At 48.6% G+C, this 25,684-nt stretch overlaps 1 protein-coding gene across 1 annotated transcript; it reads left to right on the forward strand.

The window, feature by feature from the left end:
- The first annotated feature begins 5,355 nt into the window (after positions 1–5,355).
- LOC137840050 (janus kinase and microtubule-interacting protein 3-like) lies at positions 5,356–25,153 on the forward strand. The gene is made up of 5 exons (XM_068649853.1): positions 5,356–5,450; positions 5,540–5,638; positions 5,720–5,773; positions 5,894–5,950; positions 25,145–25,153. Exons 1-5 carry the CDS (start codon positions 5,361–5,363, stop codon positions 25,151–25,153), a joined length of 309 nt encoding a protein of 102 aa, XP_068505954.1. The 5' UTR covers positions 5,356–5,360.
- Positions 25,154–25,684: the final 531 nt, after the last annotated feature.

Raw genomic sequence — 25,684 nt, forward strand, 5'->3', positions numbered from 1 at the left:
CAAGGTGATCCGCTCAATCCGTGTCTGACTATCCGCACGCCACGTCGGGCTCCGATGCGGCCGCTACCGTATTGTGTAGCTTGTCCCCAGTAAGCGTCGCGGCGCTCCGTTGCGGTCTCAACGGCCCGATGTGGCGCAATGTCTGCTCAGGTGAGGAGCGGGGGCGCTTTGCTGGCGGAAGTGGAGGAGACGCGGCGGTGTCGGGAGACCGAGCGGTGTCGCCTCCACCAGGAGCGCGGAAGAAGCCCTGGCAGCGGCCCAGCAGGCCTGGCAGTCCCGAGCGGCCGAGCTCCGATCGGCTCATCACCAGCATCGGGAGGAGCTGAGCCGAACCAAGAGGGACTGCGAGAGGGAGATCCGCCGACTGGTAGGACTGATCAGATGCGCGGTGCGTGGCTATGTTCCCAATTTCGTTGTATACCTGCAGTGCAATGACACCTAAGGCATTCTATTCTATTCTATTTCACAAGAAGAAAACGTCCGGTTGCTCGCTTCGCTTTTGTCACAGCAATGGTGTTCTAGTCGATTCAAGATAAAAATTGGCCGGTTGCTCTCTTTGTTTTTGTCACAATTCTGGCAAATGAGTTTGCCCGCCTGCCTGAGCGCTCCCCGTTTGTACATCCAGATGGATGAGATCAAGCTGAAAGACAGAGCGATTAGTGTTTTGGATAAATCCCTGGGGCCGGCCACGTCCACCGCCTTCAGCTGCAGACTCAGGCTGCCGAGCAGCAGATCGCTGCCCTGAGGGATTCCCAAAGGGCGGGCCTAAACTACCCTGGAAGTGGGGTCAACGGCGCTACTAGCAATCCTCTTCATAGCGTAAGCCACCTCATCACACACTTGCAGTACGCATGACTTAGTTCGTTGCTGGAGGAAGGTAGCACAAAAACAACTTTGAACGAGTGGTTGTGTGTGTGTGTTGCGGGGCGTTTTCAGTCTCAGGAGGATCGGGACACGCGAAGGTTTCATCTGAAAATCGCTGAGCTCAGCGCAGTCATCAGGAAACTGGAGGATCGAAACGCCCTGCTTTCTGAAGAGCGCAATGAACTGGTAATTTATTGACGGCACGCTTGAAGGTTTGCGCTACGTTTGATGCGCGCCATCCAGCGAGGCACCCATTGCGCTTACTTATTAGTTGAGCGGCGCGGCGAGTCGGTTGCCTGGTAGATGTCTTTTATTGGGAGCCAAAGCCACGATTCCGTTCAAACCGATGCAAAAGGAATGGATACGTTCTGGCCCGCGTGTTGTGCGTCTTTCGCATCCCGCACTTCATGCTTGCAGCTTAAGCGACTGAGAGAAACAGAAAGCCAGTTTCTGCCACTCCTGTACAAAAACAAACGCCTGAGCAGGAAGAATGAAGAACTCTCGCTGGTGCTGTGTCGCCTTGAAAACAAAGTGCGCTTTGTCACCCAGGAGAACGAGGAGATGGCAAGCTTGGTAAGTCGACGCGGACAACGGCGGCGTGCCAACAGAGTCCACTGCATTTGTGTTCCACAGAGAAGGCCTAGTTCGCTCAATGACCTGGAGCGCGGTTGCGGCCAGCAGGACGGTGAAATGGAGTTCCTTCAAGTTGTGGAGCAGCGGCACATCATCGACGACTTGTCCAAGGTCTTCAGGCAGGCGACTCAGTGCACGTACGGCAGCGCCGCGCTCGCTCGCTGTCGCCAGGAAACCTTTTCCGTCCAAAGCTTGGCCGGCGGCCGCCATCCAAAAAATTGGCCCCTTAAATTCCGACCTTTCAAGCAGGAGCATTGTGCGCACGCGTTTGAACACGCTTTAGACTTGTTTTGCCGTTTTCAGCAGCTCAAAGCTCCCGTTTTGTCAGCGCCTTTGCCACTCGCTGTGCGCTGAAAACGACGGACTCGCCCGGCTGCTCAGCCCGTCAACCATGAGCCGCGAGCGCGACGTCATTGTCCGTAGGCAGCTAGTGGCAAAATGCACCCTGTTAGAGTTGCGCTCGCTCCAACTTATTTTGCAAGAACCACACGGGAGACAAGTAAGTTCTTTTGGACACCTGCAGGTGGAGAGTCCATCCGTTGTACGAATGAAGTCTGACTCTCGGCTCCTGCACGAGCATTTTTATTAAGAGAAACAGGGTGGGTGTAAGAGTGGATTGAATAGAGAAAGCCCTTGACCTCTAGTCAAAACATAGCAAGGGATGTTTTACGACTTTGTGTAGGAAGGGATAAGCGATAGGGATAAATAAGGGATAAATAATATTATTTATTACAGGTTGCAGTCAAAGTCAAAGCAACATAATCATACGATAAAGATAATCTGGAAAACCCTGACACACCCTGTAGTTGTCACTTTTGGAAAAGACGAGCGTCCCTCCAATCATCGCCGGTGACGGGTTTTTCAGGCTCTGGAGACAGGAGCTCATGTCAGAAATGTCATCGTGAGTCGCGTTTGTTTCTGCGCCGGAGCCGTTCGTTCCCTTTGCATCCAAAGAATCTCAAAGGCGGATTATTTGTGTCGACAGGAGAGAGATTTGCTGCTACGATACCGACGTCGAGAATCTCTGAGGAGGAACAAAGCGTGAGGTCCTGCAAGGTGAGTCTGTTTGTTTGCGGCTGCTTGGTGTTGCGCAAGATGAAATGGCCTTTTTCACGCTATCGTTCCTCTCGTCGATTCATCGTGAGGTGTCGCTTCAGTTTGTTCAGAGAGATGTTTGCTTCCGCGCCCGCAGGTCATCGAAACATTTTACGGCTACGACGAAGACGTGTTGGTGGACTCGGACGGATCGTCCTTGTCTTTTCACACCGACAGAACCCCCGACACGGAACCCGAAGAGGTAGCCCGCCATTTCTGCCAGCGTATTGGCGCCAAACATTCCTCTTCAGCCTGGAATCGGACTCGTCTTTGCGTCGCGGGTGCTTTGTCGCCGGTCTGACTGATTCTGGTACTAGTGCTGTGTTGCATTGGTGTGTGCATGAGGAGGCGGAGCTTCGCTACCGCCAGCTGACGCAAGAATATCAAGCGCTGCAACGAGCCTACGCTCTGCTAGCCCAGACCAGCGGAGGGGACTACGACGCCGAGAAGGAGATCAAGGTGGCGCCCCTTCCCGCAACCCCCGGCCGGGTCGCAGCCTCCCCGTTCTCACCCAGCCTCGGGTGTTCTCTGGTCTGAAAGGAGGAGGAGGAGCCTCCCTCCTCCTCCTTTCAGACCAGAGAAAAGCTGATGATAGTGTCAAACGCACCTCTTTCAATAAGGTGCCCCCGGCTTCCCGGTAACGGGTTTGTCTTAGCCGGGTTCGGAGATTCGTCCGTAATCTAACCACCCGAGTTAAATTAACTCCACCGGAATCAATCTAATTTCTGTACGACGCCAATCCCTCTCAAGTCACCCTAAGCTCGAGCCGAGTAACTCAATTCGAGGCAAGACTTCGAAGTGACCGCATCGTATTGATGGCTCCCCGCTAATGTTTGAAGTTCTTATTATGTTACGGATATTTTTAGATGTCTTTGTTAAGACCTCAGGGATTCGTTTGTATAGCGCACCCTAGCACTAGTTTTGCCGAAGTAAATGTTGATATGGGTCCGTTCTACTTGGTCGCTCAAGCAGCGAGCCGACCAACTTGTTTATTCGAAAGAGAATCGAATTAATAAAAGTGTGACAATAATAGCATTTAAGGAGAAAATTAATGCACTTTACGTTATTAATTCAAACTTCTTATATGTAGATCTAGCACTTAACTGTCGGCGTGCTTCACCCCACTTGATTGCTTTAAAAAGAATAACAACTTTCTTAAAACGAATAAAAATGTCTTACTCTATTTAGATTTGCCCAGTAATTAATTTGGAAGGCAAGTCTATTTTTCGATCGTGTCCTGTTTAACTTTTGACGCGGCCCGACAAAATTAAGAACTGGGCCGCGCCCGACGGACAATCGAAATACTTTTATCCTTCACCAACTCAAATGATCTATTTTAACCATCGTCGTTATTTTATTTAGAGGAAGTAAATTTTCAAACGAATTCACTTTTGACGAAATTCACTCTTCCCTTAAATATCTACGAAAGTTATTTAATTCTCTAACATGTTCGGAGTTACTTTTTACGCGGCCCGTCAAAAGGGGAAACGGGCCTGCGCCCTTCAAATAATTAAATTACTTTCAGTTCTACACCAAACCGATAATCCGATTCAAACACTTCCGTTAATTTATTCAGACGAAGCAAACTTTCAAACGGATTGAAATTCACTCGTGTCTCAAATAACTACGAAAGTTATTCAATTCTCTAAAATTGTCTGATGTTACTTTTATTTATTACGGTCCTATGTTATACCATAATAACCCCCCGCACATTAATCAAATTGTCAAATCAACCCCGAACCATCGATTGTACATTCAGTACAAATCAGCGCACAACAAAGTAGATGAATATACACAACACATTTATTGAAGAAACATGAAATAGAATTACAAATCTTAATCACTCCAGAAACCGAACAATTTCACCCACTGATACCCGTGTTAATAAAATCATTCAATCCCAGAACAATTCGATTGCAAAACACAGTTCATGAAAGAGGGAATCAATTTTTAGCCAAGCAAAGAAATCAAGAAGTAAAAATCACATTTGTGCTTCTCCAAACAATTTATGTCACGCCACTATTCTCATAGTGACGGGTCCCTTGATCGAATTGACTAACAATATTGCTTTAAGCTGTTACAGAATACATTTTTAGCCAAGCAAAGAAATCAAAAAGTAAAAATCACATTTGTGCGTCCATGCGTGACTCACAATCCTGTTTTATTTCTATTTTAACTTGCTTAGCTTATTTTGGCCCCTTTTTTGGTCTCATGTTTTGGTCTGGCGCCATCTTTTGGACAAATTTGGAATTTCAGCTCTGCCAATTTATTCCTGTGAACAATCCATATTTTACCATTTGCACCATCTCTTCCCCCCATGTTACATGACAGTAGAAATGGGTCACTATCAAAGCAGAGTAGCAGATCTGGAGTCAGCGCTGAAGCAACAAGGACAGGTAAGCTTATCAATGAGCACACCTTTTTCTCAGACAAAATAGCTACATTCTTCAGTCACTCATTCGTCTGGCATTACTGGACCAACCCCCCCCCCCCCTGAACGTGGCTGGGAAAATGCGGAGAAAAGCAAATGTCATTTTCCAGTCAACCAAAGAATTTGTGGATGAAAATGACACAACATTCCAAAGCTGTCCACGCGTTTGTCTCTTCTAGAATGTCAAGTGGGTGGAGGAGAAGCAGCTGCTGCGTCAGAGCAATCAGCAGTTGGCCGAAAAGGTGACGGAAAGAAAGGCGCTGGGCGGAGTCGCTTGGCGTCACACCCGTCCGGAAGCCCCGCAGATGAGGTCTGACTGTCTTTTCAGGTCAGGCGGATGGAGGCGGAAGAAGCGCGTCTGAAAGAGCACATCCAGGATATCCGAGACCAAAACGAACTGCTTGAGTTCCGCATCCTGGAGCTGGAGGTGGGAAGACTCGCACAAGCGTGTTGAGGCCAGAGATGTGACGGACGGACGGACGGACGGACGGACGGATGCATGCCTCTGCCTTTCAGGAGAGGGAGTGGCGCTCCCCCGTCTTGAAGTTTCTGCAAGTCAGTTTCCCAGACGGCCTCAGCCCTTTGCAGATCTACTGCGAGGCCGACGGCGTGAGCGTACGTAAGGCGTCCCTCGCAACCCTAACCTTAACCTGAGGTCCCAGAACACCTTACATTGCTCCTTGCGCCTTTCCCCAGGACATCGTCATCAGTGATCTGATGAAGAAGCTGGACATCCTGGGCGATAACGCCGTAAGTGTATGTCGAACTCCTTATGTTCGCACTCCACGAGACTCGGCGGCTCAAATGTGACTTTTGGAAGGCTTTGCACTGAAAGAACCTTGTTGACGCTGTGCCTTTGGGCTCTTGCAGAATCTCACCAACGAGGAGCAGGTGGTCGTGATTCACGCCAGGACCCTTCCCACCCTAGCCGAGAAGGTAACGCGCACGTCCACGCACGCTCTCGCATTCTGCTTATGTGACAGCAGCCTTTCCTCAGTGGTTAGAATACATCAAAGTGACCAAGTCAGCACTTCAACAGAAGATGTTGGACATTGAAAGTGAGAAGGTAGACAGACACGCGACATCAGCCAAGGGGAACTCGGGGCAATGTGCCCCAACAATTCTGACCTTGAGCTGTGCTAGGATATGTTCTGCAACCAGAAGGGCTACCTGGATGAAGAGTTGGACTTCAGGAAGCGTTCCATGGACCAGGCTCATAAGGTAAGCCACCCTCAAATCTCCCGCCGGACCACTGATGGACGAGGATTGCGGCCCAGAGGATCATGGAGCTGGAGGCCATGTTGTACGAGGCGCTACCGCAGCGGGACTGCCCCGCCACGGACGGCGAAAAAGCCAGCCACGCTGGCGTGAATGACGTGCTGACGGCGGATCAGAGACAAGAGCTTAGGAGCGCCGTGGACCAATGGAAGCGAGCCCTGATGTGGGAGTTGAGGGAGCGCGACGCTTGCATCCTCCAAGAGAGAATGGATCTGCTGCACAGCGCGCAACAGGTAAGGGCCCAAAGCCAGCCCGGCACTTACTTGCACGCTTACTGGCTTTTGAAGGCTACTTTCCATTTGTCCGTCCTAGAGGAACAAAGAGCTGAAAGAATTCATCGAAGCTCAGAAGAGACAAATCAAACAATTGGAGGAGAAGTTTCTGTTTCTCTTTCTAGTCTTCTCCTTGGCCTTCATTCTGTGGCCCTAACACCAGCTGGTGAGTGAGCTCCAGCGGCACCGCACTCGACACCTCCGATACACTGCCAGCCGGTCTCAGACGTTGGCAGACGCTCCGATGCCGACGTATACCCCCCGCCACGGTGACAGAGGCACCGCGTCACACCGGCGCTCATCCAATCAGAAGGCAGGAAAGGCAAATTCACATGCAGGGCACTCTTGAACCAGAAGAGAGCGCCACAAAAAACGGTTGTTGCCCCAAACGCGCACTAAAAAGGGTCAGAATAACAAGAGTCCCACCGGCCAGCCGGGGCCACCCGTCCATCCATTTCTTCAGGGGGGGAAAAAATTGGAGTCACCGGTGAGTACATTTTGCATTTAGCTCTGCTTTTCTGCTTCTGTCTTCAAGTGTGTGGCATCCTGCGACCAAAGATTCAGCCAACCCCAAAGCGGTTGACCTCAACGTCCCACCACCATTCCTACCAGAGCAGGTGACGTGATGCTTTGGACATCCTTCCGTCTCAGATGCCCAAAAGTACTCTTTGCCACATCTGCGGCAATACGGTGTCTTTTCAAAGGTGCAAATAAATCCAGCGTGGGCGGAACACGCACGTCTTCGGTTTTTCCCGCTTTGTTTGTGTGACAGCTGTTGTGAAAATTTTACACAAATAAAGTTGTATAGTACAGGTTTGGCCAAGCCGCAACTCCCGAACCGCATGCGGCTCTTTTATGTTCATATCAACATTTGTGTGTGTGTGTGTAGGTGTGTGTGTGTGTGTGTGTGTGTGTGTGTGGGGGGGGGGGGGGTTGTGCGTGTTGGCTTCACTTGAGTTCAATTTAGTATTTTCGTCAAAAGCGCATGTGGTGAAATTCCACAAAGTAGGATGGGCAAACACATTCCAGTAAACTATTAGTGTCAATTGGGCTCTCGAAATGGCAGGGAAAAGATGCACAGCAAAACGAAAATATGTAGATGAACACAGGACGTTTTTATCAGAGTGGGAAAGTTTCTATTTTTTGTTGAACGTGATGGCAAACCATTCTGCCTGATACGTCAGACCTCAGCGCATTTCAAAGATTCAAATCTTCAGCGCCATGCACTTCAGCTCACTCCATGCTAACATTGATCAGGCGTCGAACCCGCAACATCATGCTTAAGAGGTGGACATGCTAACCAGTGCGCCATTATGTCAACGCATAACAACTGTAAGAACTTCCGCCGGAATTCAAATCCGCGGGGAGAGTTAACTTGTTTAAAAGGGAGTGGGCAGAAGAATTATTTAATTTATTTAAATCTATTTGGAGTGTGCGCCATTATGTCAATGCATAACAACTGTAAGTCTACTAAACAAAACAGCGGTTGCTATATGACGTCTGCCACGTCGTGGTCACGTGACGCGGACGTGACGTCGACGCCTACTTTACATCCCACCGATCACAGGACCCCTCGGCTGCATAACCGCGCCCCCTTCCCAACCAATCGGATTTGCTATACGCGAAAACTACGCCAATGGGCGGAACTTCCGCCAAAATTTAAATCCGTGGGCGTGGCTCGCAACAGGAAGTAGGAAAATGGCGATGTTGACAAAGACACAGCGGATGGTAACATACGACTAACAAGAGAAATATTTTTATTTTCTGCTTGCAACTGGACCGTCCAGAGCGTACACGGTAAGTACAACTAATCGTTTTTAAAAAGAAGTACTTTTGTTGCCCTGAAAAGGGAGTGAGTGTGGCGTTTGGGGGGAACGTCGAATTTCGACGATTCTTTCTGGTCAACGGTTGTAAATGATTGCGTTGATTAAAAAAGAAAACTTGATGTAACTCTACTTTTAACTGCCGTTTCAGATAAGCGGGTATTACGTCGCAGTCATGTGCCGCGGATATGACGTAATTGGCTGAACTTCCACCAAAATTCAAATCTGTTGGCGCGATGGCCGTGAGCCACTGAGCAACGACGAATATCAACAGAAATATCTTTATTTTCTGCTTGCAACTGGACCGTCTACAGCGTACACGGTAAGTAACACTCATTGTGTTTAAAGAGATTTACGTTTGTAATAGCAACGTGTAGCTGAGGCGCTAGCAGAAGTGTAGCCGCGTTGCGTTGTACGTGTGAATATTGGTCCAGGCGAAATGTTAATGTTTAATTTCATTCCTTTAGGTTCCACGGTGTTTGTTGGCTGCAAGTTTTCCACTGCAAGAAGAGGCTCGTATCATTGACCAGGAGCGAGCTACAACGGTGAGTAGCCATAACATTTATGTTAAACACTTCCTATTTCATGTCTAACAGTACTTGATTTAACAAATAACCATAAATAAATACAGTGTGGGCACTGAAGTTAACATATGTGATTATACTGCCTAATCTGTCACCGAGTATATTGTTGCAAAGTAATATAAGATCCAAAGTTGTAATTCAGAATAGTTTTCAAAAGAAGGCCATTAGAATTATATACAAGTCTGATTACCCTGAACATAACAACAAGCTATTAATTAAATCACAAATTCTTCAATTCAAAGATTTGGTAGATTATCAGAATAATAATGTCTAACAGTAATTGATTTAACACATCACGATAAGTAGATTGAGTGTGGGCACTCTCAAGTTAACATATGTGATTATACTGCCTAATCTGTTACAGAGTATGTTGTTGCCAAGTAATGTAGAATAGATCCAAAGTAGTAATCCAGAATAGTTTTGAAAAGGCCATTAGAATAATAAACAAATCTGATTACCTTGAACATAATAGTTAAGTGTTGAATATGTCCTATGAAGTCAAAATTTGGCACCATCATGTGGTGAAATTTGGAATTGCATCACATCCAATTTTGCCTGGGAACAAACAGATTAAATAAATCTTAGACTTAAATAAGCCACTCCTTCTCAAACAAGTAAACTCTGCCCATTTTGCGCAGTAGATGTTCTGTTAATATCTAGTATTTATACAAAGTCATAATTTAAATTGCTTTTAACCTTCATTCATCGCTTCAACCAACATTACTCTCTCTTATTACCAACTTGTATCGATTTAACTGAGCGTTTAATACTTCCTATCAGGTCTCAAGTCAAGATTTGGCAAAATACAATTTCAGCAAATCCAATTTTGCCAGGGAACAAAAATAGATTAAATAAACTAAATAAGTCTTCTTCCCATTAAATAAATCAGAAAAGTCTGTCTTGCAACCAGTCCTCTTCAAACAAGTAAAGTCTGCCCGTTTTGTGCCGTAGATTTTGTGTCTATGCCTAGTATTTATACAAAATCATAATTTAAACGACTTCATTCCTTCATTCACTTTGGAAATTTGGAATTGCAGCAAATCGAATTTTGCCAGGGAACAAAAATAGATCAATTAAACTAAATAAGTCTTCTTCCCATTAAATAAATTAAAAAAGTCTGTCTTGTAACCAGTCCTTTTCAAACAAGTAAAGTCTGCCCATTTTGTGCCGTAGATTTTGTGTTTATGCCTAGTATTTATACAAAATCATAATTTAAAGGATTTCATTCCTTCATTCACTTTGGAAATTTGGAATTGCAGCACATCAAATTTTGCCTGGGAAGAAAAGTAGATTAAATAAATTTAATAAGTCTTACTACTTCCCAATAAATAAATTAAATACGTCTTACTTGTTCCCACTCCTTTTCAAAAAAGTAGTTTAAAACGAGGGCCCTTCACTCAACCTTTAACCTCAACACCGCACGTCACATTGTGTTGTATCTGTGAATGTTGGTTGTGGCCAAATGATAGTTTTCTTTCATTCGTTTAGGTTCCACGGTGTTTGTTGGCTATATGTTTTCCACTGTCAGAAGGATGAAAATACAAAGTACAACGCTTGGACGTGGGCGACGACGTCACCGGTGAGTCCTTCCTTCCTATTTATTTACCTTCTATGTGCTAGAGGCTAAGTGTTAGAAGCTAAGTGTTAGAGGCAACACAATACGAACAACACAACACAATACGAACAACTCAACACAATATGAACAACTCAACACAATATGAACAACACAACAAAATACGAACAACACAACACAATACCAACAACACAATACAAACAACACAACACATTACGAACAACACAACACAATACGAACAACACAACGATACCGCACTGAACAACACGATACCGCACTGAACAACACGATACCGCACTGAACAACACGATACCGCACTGAACAACACGATACCGGACTGAACAACACGATACCGCACTGAACAACACGATACCGCACTGAACAACACGATACCGCACTGAACAACACCATGCCGCACTGAACAACACCATGCCGCACCGAACAACACCATGCCGCACTGAACAACACCATGCAGCACTGAACAACATTATGCCGCACTGAACAACATTATACCGCACTGAACAACACCATGCACCACTGAACAACATTATGCCGCACTGAACAACATTATACCGCACTGAACAACATTATGCCGCACTGAACAACATTATGCCGCACTGAACAACACCATGCCGCACTGAACAACATTATGCCGCACTGAACAACATTATGCCGCACTGAACACCATGCCGCACTGAACAACACCATCCCGCACTGAACAACACCATCCCGCACTGAACAACACCATGCCGCACTGAACAACACCATGCCGCACTGAACAACACCATGCCGCACTGAACAACACCATGCCGCACTGAACAACACCATGCCGCACTGAACAACACCATGCCGCACTGAACAACACCATGCCGCACTGAACAACACCATGCCGCACTGAACAACACCATGCCGCACTGAACAACACCATGCCGCACTGAACAACACCATGCCGCACTGAACAACACTATGCCGCACTGAACAACATTATGCCGCACTGAACAACACCATGCCGCACTGAACAACACCATCCCGCACTGAACAACACCATCCCGCACTGAACACCATCCCGCACTGAACAACACCATGCCGCACTGAACAACACCATGCCGCACTGAACAACACCATGCCGAACAACACCATGCCGCACTGAACAACACCATGCCGCACTGAACAACACCATCCCGCACTGAACAACACCATCCCGCACTGAACAACACCATCCCGCACTGAACAGCACCATGCCGCACTGAACAACACCATGCCGCACTGAACAACACCATGCCAAACTGAACAACACCATCCCGCACTGAACAACACCATCCCGCACTGAACAACACCATCCCGCACTGAACAACACCATCCCGCACTGAAAAACACCATGCCGCACTGAACAACACCATGCCGCACTGAACTACACCATGCCGCACTGAACTACACCATGCCGCACTGAACAACACCATGCCACACTGAACAACACAATGCCGCACTGAACAACACAATGCCGCACTGAACAACACCATGCCGCACTGAACAACACCATGCCACACTGAACAACACCATGCCGCACTGAACAACACCATCCCGCACTGAACAACACCATGCCGCACTGAACAACATTATGCCCCACTGAACAACAATATACCGCACTGAACAACATTATGCCGCACTGAACAACATTATGCCGCACTGAACAACACCATGCCGCACTGAACAACATTATGCCGCACTGAACAACATTATGCCGCACTGAACACCATGCCGCACTGAACACCATCCCGCACTGAACAACACCATGCCGCACTGAACAACACCATGCCGCACTGAACAACACCATGCCGCACTGAACAACACCATGCCGCACTGAACAACACCATCCCGCACTGAACAACACCATCCCGCACTGAACAACACCATCCCGCACTGAAAAACACCATGCCGCACTGAACAACACCATCCCGCACTGAACAACATTATGCCGCACTGAACAACATTATGCCGCACTGAACAACATTATGCCGCACTGAACAACATTATGCCGCACTGAACAACATTATGCCGCACTGAACAACATTATGCCGCACTGAACAACATTATGCCGCACTGAACAACACCATGCCGCACTGAACAACACCATCCCGCACTGAACAACACCATGCCGCACTGAACAACACCATGCCGCACTGAACAACACCATGCCGCACTTAACAACACCATGCCGCACTGAACAACACCATGCCGCACTGAACAACACCATGCCGCACTGAACAACACCATGCCGCACTGAACAACACCATGCCAAACTGAACAACACCATCCCACACTGAACAACACCATCCCGCACTGAACAACACCATCCCGCACTGAACAACACCATGCCGCACTGAACAACACCATGCCGCACTGAACTACACCATGCCGCACTGAACTACACCATGCCGCACTGAACAACACCATGCCGCACTGAACAACTCAATGCCGCACTGAACAACACCATGCCGCACTGAACAACACCATGCCGCATTGAACAACACCATGCCGCACTGAACAACACCATGCCGCACTGAACAACACCATCCCGCACTGAACAAAATTATGCCGCACTGAACAACATTATGCCGCACTGAACAACATTATGCCGCACTGAACAACATTATGCCGCACTGAACAACATTATGCCGCACTGAACAACATTATGCCGCACTGAACAACATTATGCCGCACTGAACACCATGCCGCACTGAACAACACCATCCCGCACTGAACAACACCATCCCGCACTGAACAACACCATCCCGCACTGAACAACACCATGCCGCACTGAACAACACCATGCCGCACTGAACAACACCATGCTGCACTGAACAACACCATGCCGCACTGAACAACACCATCCCGCACTGAACAACACCATGCCGCACTGAACAACATTATGCCGCACTGAACAACATTATGCCGCACTGAACAACATTATGCCGCACTGAACAACATCATGCCGCACTGAACAACACCATGCCGCACTGAACAACACCATGCCGCACTGAACAACACCATGCCGCACTGAACAACACCATGCCGCACTGAACAACACCATCCCGCACTGAACAACACCATGCCGCACTGAACAACACCATGCCGCACTGAACAACACCATGCCGCACTTAACAACACCATGCCGCAGTGAACAACACCATGCCGCACTGAACAACAACATGCCGCACTGAACAACAACATGCCGCACTGAACAACACGACGCCGCACTGAACAACACTACGCCGCACAGAACAACACGACGCCGCACAGAATAACACAATACCGCACAGAACAACACCATGCCGCACAAACAGTTTTAGATAATATCACGTCGCAGTCATGCGACGCGGACATGACGTCAATAGGCGGAACTCACGGCAAAATTATAATCCGTGGGCGTGGCTTGCAACAGGAAGTAGGAAAGCGGCAATGCTGGCAAACAAGACACAGCGGTTAGTAACACGACGACTAACAAGACAAATATTTTTGTTTTCAGCTTGCAACTTGACCGTCTAGAGCGTACAAGGTAATTACAACTCATTGTTTTGAAAAATATGTTTTTTTGTAGCCCTGAAAAGCGAGGGAGTGTGGCATTTGGGAGGAACGTCGAACTCGGCGTCTGCTTCCAGCCACAGACGCCAAATTTCGACGATTATTTCGACTGGTCAACGTTTGTAAATTATTGCGTTGATTAAAAACTTTATTTAACTCTACTCTTAACTTTGCCGTTTCAGATATGCGGGTATTACACCGCGGAAATGACGTCAATAGGCTGAACTCTGGCCAAAATTCAAATCTGTGGGCGCAATGGCCTTGAGCGAGACAACGGATACAAACACGACGATTATCAACAGAAATATCTTTATTTTCTGCTTGCAAGTGGACCGTCTAGAGCGTACACGGTAAGTACAACTCATTGTGTTTAAAAAGATTTACGTTTGTGTAGTTTGCGTTGCGTTGTATCTGTGAATGTTGGTTGAGGCTAAATGTTAATGTTTAATTTCCTTCCTTTAGGTTCCACGGTGTTTGTTGGCTGTATGTTTTCCACTGCAAGAAGAGGCTCGTATCATTGACCAGCAGGAGCTACAATGGTGAGTACCCCTTTCGTCGTCCATTTATGTTAAACACTTCCTATTTCATGTCTAACAGTACTCGATTTAACAAATAACCATAAATAAATACAGTGTGGGCAGTCAAGTTAACATTTGTGATTATCCTGCCTAATATGTTTATCACAAATATGTCACTAATATGTTTATTTGTTTATCACAACACCTTTGGACCTTCAGCAATCGATTATTTCCCTTCATCTACATAGAGACAGAACGATGGTGTCTTAAACATCTCATTCATTTCACCAAATAACTTCACGCAGGTGGATAACGGCCGTCTCGGTCACGCTATGTTGCGTGATGCAGTTTTGAATAACCAAATGCATTTATTCAATGAATAAGTCAAGCTAGATCTATGTTTATGATGTTGTACGTTACGGTACCGATTGAAGTTGAGTCCGAAGCCAGTGGAAAACAGCGCTGCGTTTGTGCTCTCCAGGTACAAATGTTGTGATCTCTGACTGACGACCGGGCGAGACTCGAGTAAGAGATGTCCAAACGAGCTCCGGCAGGGCGGGTCAAGGCGGAGCGAACGGACGCCTTTCAGGCCGCCAATGACGAGCTGAGAGCCAAACTGATGGACGTCCAGTTAGAACTTCAGCAGGAGAAGAACAAGGTGAAAACCTCAACAGACAGACACTGCCTTCCTCCCTGCCTGCTTCCCTGCCTGCCTCCCTGCCTGCCTCCCTGCCTGCCTGCCTCCCTGCTTGCCTCCCTCCCGCCCTCCCTCCCTCCCTCCCTCCCAGTTTCCCCGATGTAGATTTGACATGCGTGTGCCATGACTGTGTCAGCCTACGTCAACAAATGCACCGAGGACGTCAGCACCACTAAGAATATCATCACCCGGGGCAACCAATGACCCTGGATGACTGAGGAGGTACGTCAAACGCTACGAGCGCGGAACTCTGCCTTCAAGTCTGGCGACAAGGAGACACTGAGGACAGCGAGAGCCAACTTGAACCGTGCCATCAGGGTAGCGAAGCGAGACCACAGTCGAAAAATTCAGGATCGTTTCCACGACGCCAACAACACCAGGAGTATGTGGCAAGGCATACGGGCGATTACAGACTACAACTCACCCTCCCCCCCCGGTGGGTGAAGTTGATGCTGACTTTCTAAATGGTCTAAATAACTTCTTTGGGAGGTTCGAGGCACTAAACGGCACTCCAGCAGTTAAAACTGTCCCCCATCAGGAATAGGAGGTACTCTGCCTTGACTCCGCCGATGTGTTGAAGACCCTGAGGAGAGTCAACCCCCGTAAGGCCCCTGGCCCCGACAACATTCCTGGGCGTGTGTTCAGGGAATGTGCAAGTCAGCTGGCTGGGGTCATCACAGACATTTTTAACACCTCGCTGGGCCAAGCCACAGTGCCAGCGTGCTTTAAGACTGCCTCCATCATTCCGGTGCCGAAGAAACCTCAAATCACCTCATTTAATGATTACCGGCCTGTTGCAATGACTCCGGTCATGATGAAGTGCTTCGAAAGGCTGCTTAAAGATCACATCGTTTCCAGACTACCCCCATTATTTGACCCGTTCCAGTTTGCCGACCGGCAAAACCGCTCCACTCAGGACGCCATCTCCTCCGTTCTTCACCTGAGCCTGGCTCACCTGGAGGAGAAGAACACCCATGTTCGGATGCTGTTCCTGGACTTCAGCTCAGCGTTTAACACCATCATCCCACAGCATCTAGTAGGAAAATTGGAACACCTGGGCTTCAACACCCCCCTTCGCAACTGGCTGCTAGACTTCCTCACCAACAGACCTCAGTCAGTCCGGGTCGGACAGAACACCTCTGATGTCATCACCCTCAGCACAGGCTCCCCTCAGGGCTGCGTCCTGAGCCCCCTGCTGTTCACCCTGATGACACACGACTGCGTCCCCAGGTTCACCACCAATCACATCGTGAAGTTCGCAGACGACACAACGGTGGTGGGGCTCATCAGAGACAACAACGACCTGGACTACAGAGAGGAGGTGGAGCAGCTGGTGGGCTGGTGCAGAGACAACAGCCTGATCCTGAATGTGGAGAAGATGAAGGAGATCATCGTCGACTTCAGGAAAAACCAGCCTCACCACGCTCCACTGATCATCAACAGCTAAGCTGTGGAGGTGGTCAGCAGCACCAAATTCCTGGGGGTCCACATCACAGAAGACCTCACCTGGACTATGAACACTACGGCACTGATCAAGAGGGCACAGAAGCGCTTGTACTTCCTGCGGAGGATGAGGAGAGCCCACCTGCCCCCACCCATCATGAGGACGTTCTACAGGAGCACCATAGAGAGCATTCTGACAAGCTGACTCTCTGTGTGGTGTGGAGGCTGCACCGCCTCCGATTGGAAGAACGTGAGGAGAGTGGTGAGGACAGCAGAGAGGATCATAGGGGCTCCTCTTCCCTCCATTCAGGACATTTCATCTCAGCGCTGCATGTCCCGTGCCCGTAACATCATCAATGACCCATCACACCCCCACCATGGACTGTTCTCCCTGCTGCCCTCTGGGAAGAGGTTTCGCACAATCCGCTGCAGGTCCACCAGGTTCTGCAACAGCTTTTTCCCTGCTGTCATCAGACTGTTGAACATTAGAACTGTTGAGCTCTAAACTGAACTCTGCATCACACATTCACAGAACTGTACTTTATGACACTACGGACCTCTATCTTGCACTATCTCGCACTACCAACTTTACTGAACTTGTGTAAACCCTTTAAATAGAAGTTTAATACATGGTTTAGCATTCCTCTGCACACTCTTGAATACTGTTTTGCCTACTTGCACTATTGCATAATTAGCACTGCTGCACTTTATACTTATTTGTAATATATATATATATACAGTATATGTATATATATATTTTCATAGGATATGTTACTTCTATTCAACTGCAATATCACTACTTTGTTGTAAGCCGTGTGCAACGAAATTTCGTTTTGTATGCACCATGTGCAGACAAGATGACAATAAAGTCATGTCAGGTCAGCTGTCTGGAGAGAGAGAGAAGTCAGGACCTGCGGGCGGAGCACCACCGTGCCACCACCGCCATGACGGAACTCAAAAGCAAACTCCATGAGGAGAAGCAGAAAGAGTTAGCCGTTACCAGGGAGACATTACTGCGGCAGCATGAAATGGAGCTGATGAGAGTGATCAAAATCAAAGATGGAGAGATCCAGCGACTGAATGCCTTGGTCCTCAGCCTGAGGGACGGCTCCATGGACAAGGTGATCCGCTCAATCCGTGTCTGACTATCCGCACGCCACGTCGGGCTCCGATGCGGCCGCTACCGTATTGTGTAGCTTGTCCCCAGTAAGCGTCGCGGCGCTCCGTTGCGGTCTCAACGGCCCGATGTGGCGCAATGTCTGCTCAGGTGAGGAGCGGGGGCGCTTTGCTGGCGGAAGTGGAGGAGACGCGGCGGTGTCGGGAGACCGAGCGGTGTCGCCTCCACCAGGAGCGCGGAAGAAGCCCTGGCAGCGGCCCAGCAGGCCTGGCAGTCCCGAGCGGCCGAGCTCCGATCGGCTCATCACCAGCATCGGGAGGAGCTGAGCCGAACCAAGAGAGACTGCGAGAGGGAGATCCGCCGACTGGTAGGACTGATCAGATGCGCGGTGCGTGGCTATGTTCCCAATTTCGTTGTATACCTGCAGTGCAATGACACCTAAGGCATTCTATTCTATTCTATTTCACAAGAAGAAAATGTCCGGTTGCTCGCTTCGCTTTTGTCACAGCAATGGTGTTCTAGTCGATTCAAGATAAAAATTGGCCGGTTGCTCTCTTTGTTTTTGTCACAATTCTGGCAAATGAGTTTGCCCGCCTGCCTGAGCGCTCCCCGTTTGTACATCCAGATGGATGAGATCAAGCTGAAAGACAGAGCGGTTAGTGTTTTGGATAAATCCCTGGGGCCGGCCACGTCCACCGCCTTCAGCTGCAGACTCAGGCTGCCGAGCAGCAGATCGCTGCCCTGAGGGATTCCCAAAGGGCGGGCCTAAACTACCCTGGAAGTGGGGTCAACGGCGCTACTAGCAATCCTCTTCATAGCGTAAGCCACCTCATCACACACTTGCAGTACGCATGACTTAGTTCGTTGCTGGAGGAAGGTAGCACAAAAACAGTTTTGAACTTTGAACGAGTGGTTGTGTGTGTGTGTTGCGGGGCGTTTTCAGTCTCAGGAGGATCGGGACACGCGAAGGTTTCATCTGAAAATCGCTGAGCTCAGCGCAGTCATCAGGAAACTGGAGGATCGAAACGCCCTGCTTTCTGAAGAGCGCAATGAACTGGTAATTTATTGACGGCACGCTTGAAGGTTTGCGCTACGTTTGATGCGCGCCATCCAGCAAGGCACCCATTGCGCTTGCTTATTAGTTGAGCGGCGCGGCGAGTCGGTTGCCTGGTAGATGTCTTTTATTGGGAGCCAAAGCCACGATTCCGTTCCAACCGATGCAAAAGGAATGGATACGTTCTGGCCCGCGTGTTGTGCGTCTTTCGCATCCCGCACTTCATGCTTGCAGCTTAAGCGACTGAGAGAAACAGAAAGCCAGTTTCTGCCACTCCTGTACAAAAACAAACGCCTGAGCAGGAAGAATGAAGAACTCTCACTGGTGCTGTGTCGCCTTGAAAACAAAGTGCGCTTTGTCACCCAGGAGAACGAGGAGATGGCAAGCTTGGTAAGTCGACGCGGACAACGGCGGCGTGCCAACAGAGTCCACTGCATTTGTGTTCCACAGAGAAGGCCTAGTTCGCTCAATGACCTGGAGCGCGGTTGCGGCCAGCAGGACGGTGAAATGGAGTTCCTTCAAGTTGTGGAGCAGCGGCACATCATCGACGACTTGTCCAAGGTCTTCAGGCAGGTGACTCGGTGCACGTACGGCAGCGCCGCGCTCGCTCGCTGTCGCCAGGAAACCTTTTCCGTCCAAAGCTTGGCCGGCGGCCGCCATCCAAAAAATTGGCCCCTTAAATTCCGACCTTTCAAGCAGGAGCATTGTGCGCACGCGTTTGAACACGCTTTAGACTTGTTTTGCCGTTTTCAGCAGCTCAAAGCTCCCGTTTTGTCAGCGCCTTTGCCAGTCGCTGTGCGCTGAAAACGACGGACTCGCCCGGCTGCTCAGCCCGTCAACCATGAGCCGCGAGCGCGACGTCATTGTCCGTAGGCAGCTAGTGGCAAAATGCACCCTGTTAGAGTTGCGCTCGCTCCAACTTATTTTGCAAGAACCACACGGGAGACAAGTAAGTTCTTTTGGACACCTGCAGGTGGAGAGTCCATCCGTTGTACGAATGAAGTCTGACTCTCGGCTCCTGCACGAGCATTTTTATTAAGAGAAACAGGGTGGGTGTAAGAGTGGATTGAATAGAGAAAGCCCTTGACCTCTAGTCAAAACATAGCAAGGGATGTTTTACGACTTTGTGTAGGAAGGGATAAGCGATAAGGATAAATAAGGGATAAATAATATTATTTATTACAGGTTGCAGTCAAAGTCAAAGCAACATAATCATACGATAAAGATAATCTGGAAAACCCTGACACACCCTGTAGTTGTCACTTTTGGAAAAGACGAGCGTCCCTCCAATCATCGCCGGTGACGGGTTTTTCAGGCTCTGGAGACAGGAGCTCATGTCAGAAATGTCATCGTGAGTCGCGTTTGTTTCTGCGCCGGAGCCGTTCGTTCCCTTTGCATCCAAAGAATCTCAAAGGCGGATTATTTGTGTCGACAGGAGAGAGATTTGCTGCTACGATACCGACGTCGACAATCTCTGAGGAGGAACAAAGCGTGAGGTCCTGCAAGGTGAGTCTGTTTGTTTGCGGCTGCTTGGTGTTGCGCAAGATGAAATGGCCTTTTTCTCGCTATCGTTCCTCTCGTCGATTCATCGTGAGGTGTCGCTTCAGTTTGTTCAGAGAGATGTTTGCTTCCGCGCCCGCAGGTCATCGAAACATTTTACGGCTACGACGAAGACGTGTTGGTGGACTCGGACGGATCGTCCTTGTCTTTTCACACCGACAGAACCCCCGACACGGAACCCGAAGAGGTAGCCCGCCATTTCTGCCAGCGTATTGGCGCCAAACATTCCTCTTCAGCCTGGAATCGGACTCGTCTTTGCGTCGCGGGTGCTTTGTCGCCGGTCTGACTGATTCTGGTACTAGTGCTGTGTTGCATTGGTGTGTGCATGAGGAGGCGGAGCTTCGCTACCGCCAGCTGACGCAAGAATATCAAGCGCTGCAACGAGCCTACGCTCTGCTAGCCCAGACCAGCGGAGGGGACTACGACGCCGAGAAGGAGATCAAGGTGGCGCCCCTTCCCGCAACCCCCGGCCGGGTCGCAGCCTCCCCGTTCTCACCCAGCCTCGGGTGTTCTCTGGTCTGAAAGGAGGAGGAGGAGCCTCCCTCCTCCTCCTTTCAGACCAGAGAAAAGCTGATGATAGTGTCAAACGCACCTCTTTCAATAAGGTGCCCCCGGCTTCCCGGTAACGGGTTTGTCTTAGCCGGGTTCGGAGATTCGTCCGTAATCTAACCACCCGAGTTAAATTAACTCCACCGGAATCAATCTAATTTCTGTACGACGCCAATCCCTCTCAAGTCACCCTAAGCTCGAGCCGAGTAACTCAATTCGAGGCAAGACTTCGAAGTGACCGCATCGTATTGATGGCTCCCCGCTAATGTTTGAAGTTCTTATTATGTTACGGATATTTTTAGATGTCTTTGTTAAGACCTCAGGGATTCGTTTGTATAGCGCACCCTAGCACTAGTTTTGCCGAAGTAAATGTTGATATGGGTCCGTTCTACTTGGTCGCTCAAGCAGCGAGCCGACCAACTTGTTTATTCGAAAGAGAATCGAATTAATAAAAGTGTGACAATAATAGCATTTAAGGAGAAAATTAATGCACTTTACGTTATTAATTCAAACTTCTTATATGTAGATCTAGCACTTAACTGTCGGCGTGCTTCACCCCACTTGATTGCTTTAAAAAGAATAACAACTTTCTTAAAACGAATAAAAATGTCTTACTCTATTTAGATTTGCCCAGTAATTAATTTGGAAGGCAAGTCTATTTTTCGATCGTGTCCTGTTTAACTTTTGACGCGGCCCGACAAAATTAAGAACTGGGCCGCGCCCGACGGACAATCGAAATACTTTTATCCTTCACCAACTCAAATGATCTATTTTAACCATCGTCGTTATTTTATTTAGAGGAAGTAAATTTTCAAACGAATTCACTTTTGACGAAATTCACTCTTCCCTTAAATATCTACGAAGGTTATTTAATTCTCTAACATGTTCGGAGTTACTTTTTACGCGGCCCGTCAAAAGGGGAAACGGGCCTGCGCCCTTCAAATAATTAAATTACTTTCAGTTCTACACCAAACCGATAATCCGATTCAAACACTTCCGTTAATTTATTCAGACGAAGCAAACTTTCAAACGGATTGAAATTCACTCGTGTCTCAAATAACTACGAAAGTTATTCAATTCTCTAAAATTGTCTGATGTTACTTTTATTTATTACGGTCCTATGTTATACCATAATAACCCCCCGCACATTAATCAAATTGTCAAATCAACCCCGAACCATCGATTGTACATTCAGTACAAATCAGCGCACAACAAAGTAGATGAATATACACAACACATTTATTGAAGAAACATGAAATAGAATTACAAATCTTAATCACTCCAGAAACCGAACAATTTCACCCACTGATACCCGTGTTAATAAAATCATTCAATCCCAGAACAATTCGATTGCAAAACACAGTTCATGAAAGAGGGAATCAATTTTTAGCCAAGCAAAGAAATCAAGAAGTAAAAATCACATTTGTGCTTCTCCAAACAATTTATGTCACGCCACTATTCTCATAGTGACGGGTCCCTTGATCGAATTGACTAACAATATTGCTTTAAGCTGTTACAGAATACATTTTTAGCCAAGCAAAGAAATCAAAAAGTAAAAATCACATTTGTGCGTCCATGCGTGACTCACAATCCGACACCGTGTTCCTGTTTTATTTCTATTTTAACTTGCTTAGCTTATTTTGGCCCCTTTTTTGGTCTCATGTTTTGGTCTGGCGCCATCTTTTGGACAAATTTGGAATTTCAGCTCTGCCAATTTATTCCTGTGAACAATCCATATTTTACCATTTGCACCATCTCTTCCCCCCATGTTACATGACAGTAGAAATGGGTCACTATCAAAGCAGAGTAGCAGATCTGGAGTCAGCGCTGAAGCAACAAGGACAGGTAAGCTTATCAATGAGCACACCTTTTTCTCAGACAAAATAGCTACATTCTTCAGTCACTCATTCGTCTGGCATTACTGGAACAACCCCCCCCCCCCCCCCCCCCCCCGAACGTGGCTGGGAAAATGCGGAGAAAAGCAAATGTCATTTTCCAGTCAACCAAAGAATTTGTGGATGAAAATGACACAACATTCCAAAGCTGTCCACGCGTTTGTCTCTTCTAGAATGTCAAGTGGGTGGAGGAGAAGCAGCTGCTGCGTCAGAGCAATCAGCAGTTGGCCGAAAAGGTGACGGAAAGAAAGGCGCTGGGCGGAGTCGCTTGGCGTCACACCCGTCCGGAAGCCCTGCAGATGAGGTCTGACTGTCTTTTCAGGTCAGGCGGATGGAGGCGGAAGAAGCGCGTCTGAAAGAGCACATCCAGGATATCCGAGACCAAAACGAACTGCTTGAGTTCCGCATCCTGGAGCTGGAGGTGGGAAGACTCGCACAAGCGTGTTGAGGCCAGAGATGTGACGGACGGACGGACGGACGGACGGACGGACGGACGGACGGACGGACGGATGCATGCCTCTGCCTTTCAGGAGAGGGAGTGGCGCTCCCCCGTCTTGAAGTTTCTGCAAGTCCGTTTCCCAGACGGCCTCAGCCCTTTGCAGATCTACTGCGAGGCCGACGGCGTGAGCGTACGTAAGGCGTCCCTCGCAACCCTAACCTTAACCTGAGGTCCCAGAACACCTTACATTGCTCCTTGCGCCTTTCCCCAGGACATCGTCATCAGTGATCTGATGAAGAAGCTGGACATCCTGGGCGATAACGGCGTAAGTGTATGTCGAACTCCTTATGTTCGCACTCCACGAGACTCGGCGGCTCAAATGTGACTTTTGGAAGGCTTTGCGCTGAAAGAACCTTGTTGACGCTGTGCCTTTGGGCTCTTGCAGAATCTCACCAACGAGGAGCAGGTGGTCGTGATTCACGCCAGGACCCTTCCCACCCTAGCCGAGAAGGTAACGCGCACGTCCACGCACGCTCTCGCATTCTGCTTATGTGACAGCAGCCTTTCCTCAGTGGTTAGAATACATCAAAGTGACCAAGTCAGCACTTCAACAGAAGATGTTGGACATTGAAAGTGAGAAGGTAGACAGACACGCGACATCAGCCAAGGGGAACTCGGGGCAATGTGCCCCAACAATTCTGACCTTGAGCTGTGCTGGGATATGTTCTGCAACCAGAAGGGCTACCTGGATGAAGAGTTGGACTTCAGGAAGCGTTCCATGGACCAGGCTCATAAGGTAAGCCGCCCTCAAATCTCCCGCCGGACCACTGATGGACGAGGATTGCGGCCCAGAGGATCATGGAGCTGGAGGCCATGTTGTACGAGGCGCTACCGCAGCGGGACTGCCCCGCCACGGACGGCGAAAAAGCCAGCCACGCTGGCGTGAATGACGTGCTGACGGCGGATCAGAGACAAGAGCTTAGGAGCGCCGTGGACCAATGGAAGCGAGCCCTGATGTGGGAGTTGAGGGAGCGCGACGCTTGCATCCTCCAAGAGAGAATGGATCTGCTGCACAGCGCGCAACAGGTAAGGGCCCAAAGCCAGCCCGGCACTTACTTGCACGCTTACTGGCTTTTGAAGGCTACTTTCCATTTGTCCGTCCTAGAGGAACAAAGAGCTGAAAGAATTCATCGAAGCTCAGAAGAGACAAATCAAACAATTGGAGGAGAAGTTTCTGTTTCTCTTTCTAGTCTTCTCCTTGGCCTTCATTCTGTGGCCCTAACACCAGCTGGTGAGTGAGCTCCAGCGGCACCGCACTCGACACCTCCGATACACTGCCAGCCGGTCTCAGACGTTGGCAGACGCTCCGATGCCGACGTATACCCCCCGCCACGGTGACAGAGGCACCGCGTCACACCGGCGCTCATCCAATCAGAAGGCAGGAAAGGCAAATTCACATGCAGGGCACTCTTGAACCAGAAGAGAGCGCCACAAAAAACGGTTGTTGCCCCAAACGCGCACTAAAAAGGGTCAGAATAACAAGAGTCCCACCGGCCAGCCGGGGCCACCCGTCCATCCATTTCTTCAGGGGGGGAAAAAATTGGAGTCACCGGTGAGTACATTTTGCATTTAGCTCTGCTTTTCTGCTTCTGTCTTCAAGTGTGTGGCATCCTGCGACCAAAGATTCAGCCAACCCCAAAGCGGTTGACCTCAACGTCCCACCACCATTCCTACCAGAGCAGGTGACGTGATGCTTTGGACATCCTTCCGTCTCAGATGCCCAAAAGTACTCTTTGCCACATCTGCGGCAATACGGTGTCTTTTCAAAGGTGCAAATAAATCCAGCGTGGGCGGAACACGCACGTCTTCGGTTTTTCCCGCTTTGTTTGTGTGACAGCTGTTGTGAAAATTTTACACAAATAAAGTTGTATAGTACAGGTTTGGCCAAGCCGCAACTCCCGAACCGCATGCGGCTCTTTTATGTTCATATCAACATTTGTGTGTGTGTGTGTAGGTGTGTGTGTGTGTGTGTGGGGGGGGGGGGGGGGGGGGGTTGTGCGTGTTGGCTTCACTTGAGTTCAATTTAGTATTTTCGTCAAAAGCGCATGTGGTGAAATTCCACAAAGTAGGATGGGCAAACACATTCCAGTAAACTATTAGTGTCAATTGGGCTCTCGAAATGGCAGGGAAAAGATGCACAGCAAAACGAAAATATGTAGATGAACACAGGACGTTTTTATCAGAGTGGGAAAGTTTCTATTTTTTGTTGAACGTGAT

This window comes from Syngnathus scovelli, unplaced genomic scaffold (assembly GCF_024217435.2).
Source record: "Syngnathus scovelli strain Florida unplaced genomic scaffold, RoL_Ssco_1.2 HiC_scaffold_52, whole genome shotgun sequence".
In the NCBI taxonomy this organism is placed as follows: domain Eukaryota; kingdom Metazoa; phylum Chordata; class Actinopteri; order Syngnathiformes; family Syngnathidae; genus Syngnathus; species Syngnathus scovelli.

Coding starts and splice junctions, on each gene's coding strand:
- LOC137840050 (XM_068649853.1), top strand. CDS start 5,361: ATGGAGGCGGAAGAAGCGCGTCTGAAAGAGCACATCCAGGATATCCGA. Junction 5,639..5,719: donor GCGAGGCCGACGGCGTGAGC/GTACGTAAGGCG, acceptor GCCTTTCCCCAG/GACATCGTCATCAGTGATCT. Junction 5,774..5,893: donor ACATCCTGGGCGATAACGCC/GTAAGTGTATGT, acceptor GGGCTCTTGCAG/AATCTCACCAACGAGGAGCA.